The 17,125-nt window shown below is 36.6% G+C and overlaps 1 protein-coding gene across 3 annotated transcripts in view; it reads left to right on the top strand.

Moving 5' to 3' along the window:
- The window catches only part of MDM1 (Mdm1 nuclear protein), a 33,440-nt gene extending 17,118 nt beyond the window's left edge, over positions 1–16,322 (top strand). For 2 of the 3 annotated variants that reach the window (XM_045830115.1, XM_045830117.1), the window contains 8 exons: positions 691–720; positions 1,051–1,226; positions 2,460–2,762; positions 3,517–3,629; positions 3,725–3,834; positions 11,503–11,755; positions 13,466–13,525; positions 14,709–16,322. In XM_045830115.1, the coding sequence (XP_045686071.1) occupies positions 691–720; positions 1,051–1,226; positions 2,460–2,762; positions 3,517–3,629; positions 3,725–3,834; positions 11,503–11,755; positions 13,466–13,525; positions 14,709–14,821 (1,158 nt within the window). In that variant the 3' untranslated portion in view covers positions 14,822–16,322. The remainder of the gene's footprint in view (positions 1–690; positions 721–1,050; positions 1,227–2,459; positions 2,763–3,516; positions 3,630–3,724; positions 3,835–11,502; positions 11,756–13,465; positions 13,526–14,708) is intronic. The other variant, XM_045830116.1, reaches the window with a different exon arrangement.
- Positions 16,323–17,125: the final 803 nt, after the last annotated feature.

Raw genomic sequence — 17,125 nt, forward strand, 5'->3', positions numbered from 1 at the left:
GTGCAATTTAATTTTTTCACATTGTGGAGTTGTATTTATAGAAGCCAGCAGGTGGCAGTATTATGCATAAAATGTTTGGGTTTCAGCTGAGGATAAAAGGCTCTATTTCACATGCAAATTATGTAATTCACACATTAGGGAATTCAAATTGCTTTATAGTTAGTTCATCAGAACAGTTTTTTGTATTCTGTTACTTTGTTAAATGTACTATAATTACTATTTTGTGGGATTAAAAATTAGTATATACTTAATACATTTTTTAAAAGTTGAGGTTTTGCTGATTCCAAAGAAATGTGAGGCATTTGGAGGGGGGAACCTTGTGACTCTCTCACGGGATGGGGGGATTTCTTTGCTGGTAGCAACTGTATATAAAACTAGGAAATTAAGACTGTGGCTATGGGTTTGGGGCATTTCGGTAATCCAGTGGTGGGGAAGTAGGAGTAGTAATTAGGTAGCCTGTCAAGGACAGCATCCCAGCCATGCAATACTGTAGCTGGTTTTTGAAGTAATATTAACATGTCTTGGTTACTGAATTAAATGTTACTAAAAAAGACTGAAAAAGTTTGGTTGACAAGTTTCATATATCTATACATTTAGAAGGAAGAATAATAGGTATTTCATTGATTCCCATTAATATTACATTATGGCATTAACCTGTAATTAAGTATGTTTCTGTATTCCTTTCCCTAGGGTTCTCTAAATGCAATGTGGTATGCAGAGGTTGGTTGCTTTTGAGTTTTTAAAATACTGTAATAATGCATAGAATACATGTAATTTCAGTCGAAATAAGAAGTAGATGTCAGTATTTTTCTTAGCTGCTGCAAATCTCTCCCTGCCTGCTGGCCTGAAATAACTGCATTGTGCTTTAGTGTGACTGTTTTAATTTCTGCTTAAAAAATGCACATAGCTTGATGAATATATGTGGCTAGTTTTGCCCTCCTTTCTCTTTGGTCTCTGGCTGTACATGTGCAATGTCTTAGATATGCTACCTGGTGGTATTTGTGAAGGAGCATTTACAGTAATACATGATGTCTTACCTCTCCTGTATAGGTTAAAGAGCTCCGAGAGAAGGCTGAGTTTTATAGGAAACGAGTTCAGGGAACACATTTTTCTCGGGACCATCTGAATCAGATTCTGTCTGATAAGAACTTCTTTTGGGATGTCTCCTCGACCACGAGCTCAGAAGGAACTATTAGTAGTAACATTAGAGCACTAGACCTTGCTGGGTGAGATGCTTTTGTGTATGATGAAAAAGTATGTTGTAGCTTAAGTAGACCATGGAATTATATAGGTGAAAGAAGATATACAACTCAAAATTCATTTAGTTAAATGGAGATACGATAGCCATTATATTTCATTATTTTTAGTTTATTTCTAAAAAATAAAACTATACTTGCTTTAAGCACTTGTGTGTAAATAATACATAATGTAAGTCTGGAAGACTGGATTTTATAATATTTTCTGTTAACAATTAAAAATAGAATAGGAATAATTGTATAGTAGCTGTAAAAGAACTTTAAAAGAAAGTTATTAGTACATATCCATTATCATTTATTAATAAATTTCCATGGTTGATATGGAACTTAGGTTCTGCTTCTATGGGAGAATTCTCTGCTATGTTGGGTTTTAAAGTGAAATGATTTAACTTTTTATAAGAGAAATAGCACACTGATTTGTAGCAAATAAAATAGTTTTTAGTTGTTACAGCATGTTAATATAGTCACACATACCAAATTGACCTGTAAATTCTAATTATGTGACATCTGATTTTAAAAATTCATCACAAAATCTATTCTTTAATCAATGTCAGGAAAAGATTACTCTGTCTAAATTATAAAATTTGCATCAGCTTCTACATCCACAAGTACATTCGAGTTAGTGCACAAACTCTAATGGAGGAACTGAACAAGTTAGACTGTATGTATATACAAATGCTAGTTCAGGGGACATGTATGAGTTTTGTCAGTAGAGGTATAGGCATGTATGTGTGAAGGTGGGAGTAAGAGGAGATAACTATATTTTATTTTGGAGTATTTTAATAGCAACTCCAGATTATAACACTATTATAATATAAAATGAACTCTTTATTTATAGAGAGAGGGGAAGGGAGGGAGAAAGAGAGGGAGAGAGACACATCGAAGTGAAGGGGAAATGTTGATCAGTTGCCTCTCTGCGAGCCCCGACTGGGGACCAAACCCGCAACCCAGGTATGTGCTCCTATTGGGAATCGAGCCAGTGATCTTTCATGTTGTGGGGCGATGCCGATCCAACGGAGCCACACTGATCAGGGCTAAAATGAACTCTTAATTAGATTTCTTTCTTCAGTATCTGGGCTAGGCAATATCCGTGGGAAATATATAATTGTGAATAGTAGAAGGGAATGATGGCTCATTAAAATTAGTATAAACTAGGAACCTGAAACTACTCAAGTTTAAAATAAAACTTATTTTGTTATGCAGAGATCTTACAAGCCATAAGAATTTGCAGAAATATCCTTCTACAAAACTAGAAGAAAAAAGACCTATCTTGGAAGAACAGCACCAGAAAAATACCACAGAAAAATTGGGAGTGTCAGATGCTCCCACTGTACCTGTTAGAAGGCGTTTGGCTTGGGATGCAGAGGACACCAATGAAGATATACAAAAACAGCCGAGAGAAGAGGAAGAGGAGGAGGAAAGGGAAAGGGACAAGCAGGTTTATATGGGAGAGTTAGAGAAGTTGAAAGTACATGAAAAATCTAAGGCAGGCAAGATAAAAGAAGGGTGAGAGTTTAAATTGATCAGTATATAGCAGCATTATTATACGTGGCTAATACATATTTTGTTTTGTCACTAATTAAGTATAGTAGTTTATGCTTTTGGTTTTATGACTAATAAAGAGATTTTATTTTAATGTCAGGAAGGAGGCATTCTACATGATTTATAATTTGAGTCAGTCAGGTATTTGAGTCACCACTAATCAGTAATTGAACACTTGAACACTGAGCTGCTTGGGGAGGGAATAATTAGTATTATTTTCATTTATGTCTTGCTAATTATGATTTGCTAGATTTGTAAATGTGCCTGGAAGAATGACTTTCTTTATGATTTAAGAAAAATAGCTGATACTCTTAAATATCAGATGGTTATACCAAAAGAGAAAGAAAAGATAATGTTTTATAATATTAAAATAAGTGGTTTTGGCAAAGAGCTAATTCCTATTGATTTATATGTAGATTTCTTTGGGAAGTGTTTCTCTACCATTGATAATGGTGCTTTTCTTTCATGAGTTTGCAGTTAGTGTGGGATTTAGGCCCTCATTTAATGGAACAATTTTCTGCGTGTTCTTGCTGACTTGCAGTGATCTTCACTCTTCCAATATTCAGTCACTCTTACCTGCATGTGGGTTTACTTTTTTCAGAAATAAAATGGTCTTATCTTAAAAGTTTTATACTTTATTATTGCATAATGATGACAAAGTATTTTGGTTATATTTCCTAAAAGAATGGTTTCATAATAGATTATTTTAATTTTTTAGGTCAGATTCTTCTTCTGTATCCTCAGAAAAAGGAGGCAGGCTTCCTACTCCAAAGCTGAGAGAACTTGGTGGAGTCCAAAGGACTCATCATGATATTACTACTCCAGCTGTTGGTAATAGGCAAACACTATGCAGTTCTTACTTCACCTGCCTTTTCTGCATGAAAATGTAGCTTGATTGAAACATATCAACTTCTGCATTTTTCTAGGTGGTGCTGTTTTAGTGTCTCCATGTAAAGCGAATCCTCCAGTCCCAGAACAGAGGAAAAGAATGTCCTCTCAGGATGGCTTAGAAACTCCAAAGAGTGATTTTAAAAAGGTAAATATTTTTATTTTGGGGAAAAACATTTCTTCAGGAAGTTATTGTTTTAGTCACATGTCATAAATGAGTGATAGGTTCAGATTTTACAAAATTTGTGTATCATATGTAGAGACAGTCTGTTAACCTATTTTTAGTAAGACAGAAGCATTGAATTGTTTTTTCTGGTATTGACATTGTATTTCTGCTGATATACTTTCAAATCTTGTCAGTAGTGACTCAACAGGAAGAGAGAGAAGAGAAACCATTTTATGTATTGAGCATCTAATGAGGCATTTGTGTTCCAACCATGTTCCAGCACCATTTTAGCGCCAGAGATATAACAGTGAAAGAAACAGACAAAAATCCTGGTCCTTATAGAACTTATATTCTAGTGGAGGAGAGATACAATAAATAATATAACTAGGTAAAGTACATTGTATGTTAGATATAATAAATACTACGAAGAAAGATAAGACAGAAGAGGTAAATAGGAAGTGCCCAGGAAAGTTCTTACTGAGAGGGTGGCATTTGAGCAGAATCTGAAGATGGTGAAGGACTGACCCATATATATATCTAGGAAGGCATTCTAGGTGAAAGAACAGGAAGCACAAAGTGGGCGGGGTGGGAAGATAGCTCATTTTCTGAGGAATAGCCAGGAGCAATGTGGCTGGAGTAGAGAGCAAGAGAGGGAGTATAGTATGGACAGTGAGTTCAGAGGCATAATGGGTGACTAAATTGTACAGGGTCTTATAAGTCATAGCAAAGTTTTTTCAGTTTTAGTCTGAGTGAGATGGGAAGCCTTTGGAGGAGCAGGGATGACAGGAGTCAGTGACAGCCTCCAGGTAAGAGTGATGGCCGTTTGGATCATTGCGGTGGTAATGCAGGTGATGTGATGAAGTGTGATTCTGGATTTTCATTGACAGTATAGCTGAGAAGATTTGCTGATGTATAAGATATGGGGTGGGAGAAAGAGAAAAATCAAGGATAACTCAGGATTTCTGTCCTGAGCAATAAGGGCCAAATTGCCATTTCGTGGATAACAGTATGAGGAAAAAATTTTTCAGGGAAGACCAGGAGTCCTGTTTTAGACACACTAAACTTGAGAAGCTTATTAGACACTCAAGTAGACATGTTGAGTAGGCAGTTGATTTTGGAGTGTGGAGGAGAGGTTGGGTTCAGATATAGGTTTGAGGCTCTTTATCATACAGGTATGCAAGGTCTTGAGACTGGGGAAGGTCATCAGGAAGTGGGTTTAGTCAGAAAAGAGTAAGTGCAGATAGGTCTGAGCCCCAGGTTTTTGATACTGGGAAGTTGAGGAGTAAGCAGCAAAGAGACTGAAGAGGAATAGCCAGGAGCTACTGGGAAATGGGACTGTGTCAAGGAGAAAAGCGTGTCATGGCAACTGATTGTTGGACTTAGCAACGAGGAGGTTTTTGGTGATCTTGACAGAGGGTAGTTTTGCTAGTGTGGGATGAAAGCCTAAATGCATGTGAGTTCAAGAGAACAAAGAGGAGAGGAGCTGGAGACAGCATCACAGACAAGTCTGTGAAGATTTTTTCCCATGAAAGGGAGCAGAGTAAGGGAGTGGGAGCTGGAAGAAGTAAAATCAAGAAAGAGGAGATGATAGCACATTTGTATGTTGATGAAAACAATTTTAAAGAGAGAGAAAAAAGGTGATGCAGGAGTGGGAGGAAAATTGTGGGATAGATGTTCTTGAGTAAGAGAAGGGGTGTAGGATCTGGTGGAGGTGTGGAAAGGTTAGCCTTAAGCACTGTGACAGTTCCTTCGTTGTTAAAAAAGGGAAGGCAGAGTAGATTATATGGGCACTGCTGATGAAACAGAAAAATGTGCTGGGAGCTTTTGGAAAGTCTCTTTCGCTTTTGGCAGAATATGAAGAAAGATCCTTGCTAGGAATGAGGCAGGGGGAGAAAATTTTGGAGGTTTGCGGAAAGAGAATAAGGCCAAAATAGTCTTTCCAGATAGTGGGAGAGTCAGTGGGCCAGGGAAATGTGAGATGTTGCAGGGCAGCATGAAGGCACCCTTTTAGGTTAGTGGTCACAGATTTGATGTAAGACCCGTCAGGGTGGTTTGTGTGTTTCTCTCTGGGCATGTTTGGCTGCAGAGGTGCAGGATAAGTAGAGAGTGGATTTGATGGGTTCATGTTTTGTCATGGGAGTAAGACAAAGTGAGAAAATGGGTAGGGGAGTTAAGGTATTCATAGGGAAGTGATTATAATGAGTACCCATGGAAGTTGAGTTGTCCAGGGAGGGGAAATAGAATGGAAGAAAGTAAGGTTCAGTGCAGAGATGACAGGCTCAGTAGACTGGGGAAGTCTTGTCAGCCTTAAGGACTTGTTGGACTTGGGGTACCTGTGGATTAGTTTTAAAATTAGGAGATTCTGAAGAGGTTGCAGTTACTAGTAATGACACGACTTAACCCGTAGGGTACGTGGCTGAATTAGAATAGAGAATATTCAAAGATAAGGTTGAATTTCTCTAGGGTGTTTTGTTGAAGGCTGTTCATAAGTTCAGAGGGCACAGTGAAGGGTTTTGGGGAGAGGTGGGAGATGGGATCAGAGTCTAGTCCCCACAAACCTAGGACTTAGAGCCCAGCTCATGGCCAGCACCCAGTGTGTTGAAGGAGTGTTACTGGAGTGACAGATTATCGAAACTGTTTCCTGTTGCCTATGTATACATTGGTTTATTAAAAGAAATGTGACAATAGGAATTCAGAGGCTTGCTCAGAACCAGATTTTGCAATCTCTTGCCCCCCATGGACTATTGTGTTCCTTCCTCAGGAATCCAGGCTGTCACCTGGAAGGTGTGAGCTTCTAGTTAGCTTTGCCCATAGGGCTGACTATCCTCAGTTAAAATGAGTGGCCCTAATCCGTATTTCCATATTTGCAGCTAGATTTATATGTATTATTTTCATTTGTCGTGGAATTGATTTTTTGAATAATAAAATTATTTTAATTAGGATGGAGTAATACTGTCCTTTAAAACTTTAATGCCAATCTCCACTTGATCACATATATAATATAGTTGTAGCATTTTAATTATAAACTCCTCTAGAATAAGCAGGCTTCTTATTAACAATTAGATTAGCATTCCCTCCACGTGAATTTTCTGCCACCTGCACTACCAGCAGCTGTACCAGGAGCTAGATTTGCTTATTTCCCGATGTCTGTCCCTTGATTACTGGGAGTCAGCAATAATTTTTCCCCTTTATTTTCTTATAAAAGCTAATATTAAAATAAATAGGCTGCCCAGTTTCTGATAGATTAATTAATTAATTACTTTATATCATTCTACTTTTTGCCATAGAAATTAGAGAGAATATATTATCATAATGTTCAAAAATTTTTTTGCTGTTAACTTTTCATGACATACTTTGAATTGTGGGAGTATTAGGGGGCAGCAGCAATTTGGGTAACTCATATGGGGGTGGTCATAATAGGTAGCATTTCCTGAGTGCTTACTCTTTTCTAGGCCCTGTGCTAAGTGTTTTACATGTCTTATCAGGACTCTGAGAGGTTGGTGTTATTATTCTCAGTCAGATGATGAAACTGGGGTCACACGGCTGCCAAATGGTGGAGTCTATTCTCAGTGCACACGTTTTTAACCCCGGAACAATATTGCCTCACAGAACTTTAGAGTAGAATTCTCATGGTATTATTTTAATCAAGTACCATTTATACATTTTATAAATGTTATTAAAAACCCAGTGTCTGTTAGCTCACTTCGTTTATTCATTTAGCAGATTTTTCTTACCCACTTACCCACATGAGGTAGCAAAGTAGATATGGTACACAGTCTTATGGGACTTACAGCCCAGTGAGAGAGATTCACATTATTTAAAGAATTACACTCCTAAAAAGGTAAAGTTAAAACTAAGAAGAGTTTCAGAGTGCTATATGGTGCTATTCTAGAAGGAATTTGCATTGTCCTAGGAGTCAGGAAGCTTCTTGGAAGTCATAATTTAGCTGAGATAATAAAGGAAGAGGAAGAGTTAACAAAGTGAAAGGGTGGGAGAAGTGTAGTATGTGCTAAGATTCCATAGAGAGAAACAATGGAGGGTTTTAAGAAACAGATCAGTATGGGGTGTGGTAGGGAGCAGGGACAAGATGAGGCTGGAGAAGACAGCCCTATTGAGAATTTCTGCCATCATCTCAAGAGCAATGGGGAGCCATTGAAATATTTTAAAGACATTTCTGGCTGCCACAGAAGGTGAGAGTAGACTGTGGATACCTGTAAAAAAGGCCATTGTAGTAGCCTAGGTAGGAAATGCGGGTAGCTTGAACTGAGGAGGGTGGGCATAGATAGAAGTGCGTGAAACTGAAGAATTGCACATGGGGAACAATGGGAAGGCCTAGTGCTGGGTTGGATAATAGGGGATGAGAGACCATGAATGGCTTCTGGGTTTCTGGATTGCCCAAAAGGATTGATAGGGGTGCTACGTACTGAGTAAGAGAATGCTGGACAGGACCTGTCTTTTGAGAGGACTACCAGGAGTTTCGTTTTTATTCACTCGGCTCAGTGTTTAAGGTGCTCTTATCTAGAGATTCATTGGTAATCAGGACAAAATCCCTGATGGAGGTTTCTACCATCATGGAGCTTGCTTTTTCTTATTGGAAGAAATAGACAAACAAGTTTTAAGAAAGACAATTCTAGGTAGTAGTGAGTGCTGTGAGTTCAATAAAACCACAAGTGATTTCCAAGGGGTGGATGAGGCTGCCTTACTTTGGGCCATCAGGATAGGCACCTCTGAGGAGGTGACATGTTATCTAAGGCCTGACTAATGAGGGAGGTGCCCACACAGAGATCTGGGGCACAGATTGTTTTCCAGGTAGAAAAAACAGCAAGTCCAAGTATACAACAGTGCAAGTTTTTAGAGTGAAAGGGCCAGTGTGACTGGAGCCTGGAGAGGGAGGAAGAGAGGGTAGGGAATGAGGTTGGAAAAAGGAGGCTGGGTAAGGAGTGGGATATTATTCTGATGGCACTGGGAAGCCCTTCGGGGATTGGAAGCAAAAAGCAAATATAAATCTCTGACTTACACATTAAAGAAAGTCACTCACTACTCAGTGAAGAATAGACTGGGGGTGAGTGGAAGCACTGAGGCCAATAAGGGGGTTTTAAGCTCAAAAATAGATCACCAAGTCAGTTAAAATAAACCTGGAAACCCTCTGTGTTTAAAATATTATACAGATTTTATTCAAGTCTTTTTAATAATAGTAAAACCAATTTGACAGAGATCTCAAATATATATATATATATATAATTATCAAAGAACAATTTTCCTAAGGGATACAGCTAAAAGGGGAAGCAAGAAGATTTGTGGTTTTTATCTTAGATCTTGATGTAAAAATATGTTTGTCGGATAAGACCTTAGGCTGTCTGCACTTTGAAGCAGTACACTCTTTAATTGCAGAAAATGATTCCTAAGATCAGAAGCAGTGTTTTGAATATTGCATTGATAAACTCAAAGTTAATAACTAAAGGCAACAAGAAATAACAGGGAAGTTTGGAACTGTATTTGATTTTACTGGTTTATATTTTCTTAAAAAGTAAAACTATATGGGGACTTTTAGGATAGTAATGTTATTGTAGAAAACAAAAAATACCACAATAAAAAAGAAAATACCTGGCTGGTGTAGCTCAGTGGATTGAGTGTGGGCTGCGAACCAAAGCATTGCAGGTTCGATTCCCAGTCAGGGTACATGCCTGGGTTGCAGGCCACGGCCCCCAGCAGCTGCACATTGATGTTTCTCTCTCTCTTTCTCCCTCCCTTCCCTCTCTAAAAATAAATAAATAAAATATTAAAAAAAAAGAAAATAAATGATGTCACACCTACTATTTGTAGACATCCACTGTTGAATTTTTGAGTTATTTAGGTATATAGTGTATTTGTTTATTATACTGTAGATAAGGCTTTGTAATCTATTTTTTCTCATTAGTGTATTATGAACATACTTCCATTAATTAAATAACATTTCTATATAATTTTTAATAACATAATATACAGTCTGTAGTTGTACTTTAGTTGTTTTAAGTACATGCTTATTGAAATCTTTTTCTTTAGAGTTTATTTATTTATTTTTGGATACGGGAAGGGAGGGAGAAAGGGGGAGAAACATCAATTTGTGGTTGCCTCTCACATGCCCCTTACTGGGGATCTGGCTCGCAACCCAGGCATGTGCCCTGACTGGGAATCGAACAGGAGACCCTTTGTTTCTCAGGCTGGCACTCAATCCATTGAGCCACACCAGCCAGGAATGAAATTTTTTAAAAGTATATGCCTATTGTTATTTCTTAATTTTCCTATTTTGAAGTACATCCTTTAGCTACATTTTTGTTTGTGCTCTTATGATCCCCCTTTTGTATAAATGCTCCCTAAGTGTTATTGTATGGTCAAGCATTCAAAGTTTTAAGGCTTTTGCCATGTTTTGCCAGCTCCCCAAAAGGCTGTGTTCCCAACACAGTAGTGCCAATTTTCCTACATTCTTACCAGCTCTGGATATTATAGTTTGTTTGTTTTTTTTTTTTCCAGAAAGTAACCTTTGTGCTTTTGGAAGTGAAAAACTAGTACCTCAGTACTTCTATTTTGAAATTATTTGATTATAAATGAAGTGTAGAATGTTTGACATTTATATTTTGTGTATATATGAATTGCTTATGTGTATTGAAATTGACTTTTTAATTAGGTTTATCTTGTTATTTTAAGAGAAATACTTATGTAGCAATGGTAATAATTCATCAGTCATCTAATTTATATATTTTTTATTTTTTTAATGTTTGTGTATTTTTTTATATAGCTGAATTTGTTTATCTATATTGGTTGTTAGGCTTAGGCAATCTTCTCCACATGGAGGTTACATAAATTTTCCCTATATTTTCTCCTGCTGTGTTTATAACAACATTATTTTTGTGTGCATTTAAATGTTTGGTTTAGTTATATAAGAGATCTGTCCATAAAGTGTCCAGCCATGTGCTATGAAAAATAGAGACATTTGTTGAAGAAGATACAAGATACAAGAAACATTGTATACAGGACAGTGACACCTCAGTCTCCTTCAAATTATGTACCTTGGGACCTCATATAGTTCTCCCAGTCACCATCAGCTGCCCCATTGTATTTTCCTGCATTTCATTGACAGTCTGAAATCTCTTCCCTTTCAAAAGTGATTTTAGTTTTGGAAAAAGCCAAAAGTTGCAGAGTGCCAAATCTGGGCTGTAGGGGGCTGAGTTACCTGCGGTATTTGGGTTTTGCCAAAGAACTCCACATGAGATTTGGTACATGAGCAGGCGTGTTGTCATGATGAAACTGCCAATCACCAGTTGCCCATAGCTTCAGCCTTCTGAATCATCTGAATAGTTTCCATGGAGGAATGCTCAAGCTTAACATGAAATTTGATGCAGATTCATTGCTCTATTCTCTCAGTCATTTTGATGTGATAACCACACAGTACACATGCTCACTCACCAGTGTCTACCGCTCCCACTGACTAGTGTGGTGAAGTCGTCTTTGTTCACACATGTGCATTCCAGTCTGCTCTCCTTGGCTGCCAGGTTACATCCATGTGGTGCAAACCATTCTTATTTTATTAACAATGACTGGACTTTTTCCAGACAGACCATGTATGCACACACATGTATATATATTTTATTTTATTTTATTTTTGTCATTTAGAAAGAAAGTCATGTGGTAGGCCTTGTGACTTCTCCAGCTGCTGGTGTGAAGACAGCTGATCCCCTGCCTTTGAGGGAAGATTCTGACATCAATATAGCCAAATTGTCTGCCGCAGCTCCCCCAGTGTCAAAAACTCAAGACTGTCCAACAAACACACCTGGACAGTGTCCTTCTCCGCCCTGTGCTTCATCCTACTGGCATCCTTCTCGTCAAATTCAGGGCTCTCTGAGAGACCCAGAATTTCAGCATAATGGTAATTATTTTGGTATTAATTTTTTGTCTTTTAAAATGAAAGCCTTACACTCATAGGTACAAAGGCTCTAAGTATCTACTCTATGTTAATAAATTATGCTATCTAGTTTTTTAAAAATTAATGTAATTTCTTTAAATAGGAAGACTCTCAACTTTGGAACAGTTAATTGTACTGTACCCAAGTTCACTTTTGTGTAAGTGAGAGGTGTCTCAAATTCTTTCCCACATGTGTACAGGCAATGCACTAGGTGCCTTAGCACCCCTTCCTCGGGCGTCACAACCAAAAGTGTCTTCAGACATTGCCAAATGTTGCCTGGATCTAGAATTCAAGAGCATAAATTGTTTTCCTTTAGTTTCATTTGGCATTGCTCTGCTCTTTTCTAGCTTACTCTGTTACTGTTGAGAAATTGGATGCACTTTTTATTTTTGATCTTTCATATGTGGCTTCTTTTCCTGGCAGCTTTTTGGGATCTTTTCTTTACACCTAATACTCTGAAATTTTACAATGGGTTTCTTTTCATTCATTTTGCTGGCACTCAGTAGACCTTTTCAGTCTGGAAACTCAGTTCCTCACTTCTGGGAAATTGTCTTGAATTATTTAGTCAGTAATTTCTTCCCTTTCATTTTCTGTTTTCTTTTTTCCTGGCACTTGCGTTAATTCAGGTATTGGACACGCTGACCGCAGTCTTATTTTCTTACCTTACCTCTCCTGTGTGCCATCTCTGTCTCTTTATTTTAATTTGAAAGGGTTACTAATTTTTATGTTCTACCTCTTCTGGCTTTTAAAAAATTTGGCTATACTTTTAATTTCTAAGAATTTTTTAACACTGCATATTCCTTTTGTACAGTGCCTTGTTTTTATTTTATGGATCATATGTTTTGCCTCTTTCAGAAGATAATATATCTAACCTCCCTGTTTTGAATGTGGTCACCGTCACCTGCAGTTGAACCTGGTATCCTTTAGTCAGTAGTTTTGATAAACCTTTAGAGACGAAACTTCCATTTCTCTTTTGGGAGATGGGCAGTCACCCACCTGTGCAAATTTAAAGAAGGATCTGGGAGGTCTATTTTATTTTTAAGTTATAGTTTTAATATTTTGTATTAGTTTCAGGTGTACCGCACAGTGATTAGTCAATCATATTCTATACATAGTGTTCCCCCAACATTTTCAGTAGCCAACCAGGTTCCTGGTGCAGTCCTAGGGTCGCTCCAACCTTCAGTGCTACTCAGGACTCCCAAATGCTGAGCCAATAGGGGAGCAGAGCGGTTGCTTCTTGGTTTCCCTCTTCTGCTGCCTTAGGATCCAACTTGCTTGAGTATGTTAATAACACTCATTCCCCTTTGTCTGCTTTTCTCTTTCCAAAATTTTGTTGCTTGTTCTTGTTTCCCATTTTCTTTCTTATGGGTTTATATCACATTTGTAAATGTGTATTTTATCTATATCTTTAAACAGAACCCTACTACATTCTTTTAAACTTGGAAAAGCAATATAATCATTGAAAAGAATTCTAGGAGGTTATCCATTGTTTATTTACATATTTGTTAATAATAAATACATTATGAATTAATGAATGGCCCTTTGATAGTAATTTCTATAAAAGATTTAAAGTTAATAAAATTTTTACCACCTACTTTCACTAAGGGTTTTTGTAAATGATATACTGTTGGGTAGCTTTGAAAGATAATTTCTTCTTGTCTCTTTCTTTTTAAGTTGGAAAAACAAGGAAGAACAATTTCCAGCTACCCCAGCATGAAGCCTTTAATGATGAAGGTATTTCCATAGTCCATAACACAAGATAAAAGTATGAGGTTTTATTATATGACAGTTAGTTATAATAGTATAATGATCTTAGAGTTGATTAGCACTATAGAATTTACAAGGTACTCTCACAGACGGTACTTCACTGGATCCTTGAAATCTTGTGAGAGGGGCGAACTTATCTCCAGGGCAGGTAGATGAAAAGAAGTCGAGCCTCACATCGCACGGAGGTCCCTGCCCTTTTTGCTTCCTACCCTGTTTAGGTGGGGGCTTGGGAATTTGGCCTAGCATTATATCCATTATTTTTTCCAAATGTGTGTATATTCTTATGAATTTTCAACTCTCAAGAAAAATATGAAAAATAAACCTTTTCTTCCTATGTAGTTTTCGTGATGACAAATTCACTTGCTTCTAATAGTGGCAGGAGGAATTTTGAATTCTTGATGTGAACAATTGAAATTACAGTTTTAATGAATCCTTTGAAGTATGAAACTATTGAATTTATAAATTTTGGATTTAAAATTAATTTGAATTAATAATTTATGTATGTTAAGTTCATGTACATTAAAGGTTTTCTTTCCTCTTGGCAAGTTTGGGACTTTTTTTAGAATTGAATGAGCTAGAAATCAAGTTATTACATTTTCAAATGCAAATATCTGGACAATTTGAATCCATTTCTGTTTTTAATGGAAGAACAATGTTTACAGATAATCTTATAGTAGATTTGATTACTCAGAGTGAGGAATTTCAGTAATAATGAAAGGTCAGCATATTAAAGTTAAATATTATTTCTACATTAAGTAAGATTATTTTAGAAATGTGATATAAATACCATGTTAAGCTCTGGCATTTTATTTTTAAGACGTTCTAAAAAGCTTTTTGCTGTACTTTTTAAAGTAGGACAGGACAGTGTGAAGATGAATTGTTTCCAGGTTACAGTGAAATCATAAGCTGCGTGTTGAAGTGATGACATTGTGGGACTTCAGGAAGGAAACAGAATGCCCATTTAACATTTAGATGTTTGATTTCTAAATATGGTAAACTTGGAAAGTTACTGTGAACTATCCTGAAAATGTTAATATCTTATATTTCAATTGATGCTTTTGTCTGTCAGAGTCAGTATTGCATTGACATTACAAAGCTTGATGCTTTTCTGTAAGACAATGTTGCACTGACAATAATTCTTTCATTACAGATGAGGACAGATTATCTGAGATTTCTGCTCGCTCTGCAGCTTCTAGTCTCCAGGCTTTTCAAACTCTGGCACGAGCTCAGAAGAGGAAAGAGAACTTCTGGGGCAAAACATAATTAAACACATCCCTGGCCAAGTCACTTTTATCTAGGGAACCACTGGCACAATTTGTTCTTATAAGCTTTGCTATGTTAGGGCTTTTCAACTGCTTGGGTTTTTCCCCCTAACTTTTCCCACTTAAGCAGAATTATTTGATTTTTCAATAGCCAATTTTAATTCACTTGGAAAATTTTAACACACGTTGATACAAATTTAACTTTTAAAGAATTCTTTTTATATCCATTCCAAATTATAAAGACATAGATTACATAGTTTCTTCACGTTTTAACTTTTGTATTAGGTGTCATGGATAGCTGGTAGAATCGTGAATTTTACCTATCTAGAGAATATTCTAAAAAGTGAACAAAGTGAAGTAAAAATTAAGATCCCAACATGAAGTACAAGGTCTGTCTAGAAAGTATCCAGCCATGTAATATGAAAAATAGAGACATTTATTGAAGAAGATACAAGATACACTGCACATAGGACAATGATGCCTCAGTCCCCTTCAAAGTAGGGGAGGACGTCACACAGTTCTCCCAGCATTTCTTCCACTGTTGAAAATACTCTGCAAAATCCTTTGTTGTAATGCTATCAGCTGCCCTATCATATTTTTCTGGATCTCATCCATGGCCTGAAGTCTCTTCCCCTTCAAAAGAGATTTTAGTTTTGAGAAAAGCCAGTAGTTTTGGGAGCCCCAAATCAGCTTCTAGTTCTCACACTGTCAGTTGCCAGTCTTTGTTGATTGCAGCCTGTACACCTTCAACATTCTCAGGTTTCTGCTTGTTGCAGACCTTTCAGAATGTGGGTCACTTTCAACAGATTCTTGACTATCTTTGAAGCATTTGTGCCACACTTTTATTTGCACTGTACTCATTGCAGTGTTCCTGAAAGCCCTCTGAATGATCCAGATAGTTTCTGCTGAGGAATGTTAAGCTTACTGCAAAATTTGATGCAGATTGTTGCTGTACTTGCTCAGTCATTTTGAATGTGATGGCCACACAGTACACACTCACTCAATGGAGTCAGTTACCCCCACTGACTGGCACAGTGAGGTCATTATTCACACATGCGCATTCCAGTCCCCTCTCCTTGGCTACCTGGTTACAATGATGTTGCAAAAACCATTCTCTTTATATTAACAATGGCTGGACTTTTTCTGGACAGACTTCGTATATATTTCCCTAAGCTTGGTTCTATTATCTTTATAATTGTAGATGTCATAAAATGAATTTTTTGTGCTTTTAAGTTTTTCTGTAGTGTTTTTTAGTACCTTCTGTATGTGGTTACAATGTTAAGATACTTTATCTTAGATTTAAAAGACCAGCTGTGTATATTTTCTTATTTATGTAACAAAGTTTGCTGAAAGAAATGTATATTTTTATCTTTGTGTGTACTCTATTTGTATGAGGACTGGCTTACATTTGAATAATGTCTGAATTTTGAAAAAGTATTTGTATAATGGAAAAGTAAAACTTTGTAGACATTTCAAAATAAAAATCAAGTATTTCAATTCTGTTTATTTCAAGTGTTTGGTTTCTCCATAATGTTATTATGTGGAAAATATTATCTTTTAGAAACATTCTACTCATAACAGGGTCAGTCAAATATTATAGTTCTTTTGTAGCAATCCAAAAGTCCACAATATCTTTGTATAAATGTAGGAAAAGTATAGAATTTCCAAGGAAGAATCAATTCTTAAAAATTTAAACATTTTTACTGTATTTATTCTCTTGTAGAACATATTCTGTTTTCTTACTCTTTATCTTGCAAATCATGATTAATTTTTAAAAAATATAGACTTTATAATAAAACAATACATAAAATCTTTACACTAGTACATAAAAGGTGCCAGAGATAACTGATTATTTGTACTTATAGGTTTAGAAAACAAGCTATCTGTTCTAAATTGCTTTATTTGGTCAAAAGTGCTTGTACAAAATCATTGATTTGCAGTAGGGTAGTTTGTTAAAGATCTTAGCATTGTCATGGGGTTATAAAGAACTGAGGGCATACAAGTATTTGCTTACATTCCACTGATGTTTTAAAATAGTTTGTTTATTAAAAAGAAGTTATCAAGGCACTAAAGATGGAAATAAAAGTTAGAAATTAGTATGTAATTGGATTTTAGAATACAAATCATCTCAGCTTTTGTACAATGTATACTGAGGCATATTGTAAAGTAAATTAGGGACTGAAAGTTGGCTAGGACAGAGTTGTCAAGGGCTGACCATTGATGTACAGTAAAGGAAGGAATTATAGCTAGCTTGCTGGGAACTGCGCGTAACTCCCAGTTTATCTTATCTAAGACTGTAAAGTCT

The sequence above is a fragment of the Phyllostomus hastatus genome, unplaced genomic scaffold (genome assembly GCF_019186645.2).
Source record: "Phyllostomus hastatus isolate PE091 unplaced genomic scaffold, TTU_PhHast_1.1 phas_scaffold_93, whole genome shotgun sequence".
Lineage (NCBI taxonomy): Eukaryota > Metazoa > Chordata > Mammalia > Chiroptera > Phyllostomidae > Phyllostomus > Phyllostomus hastatus.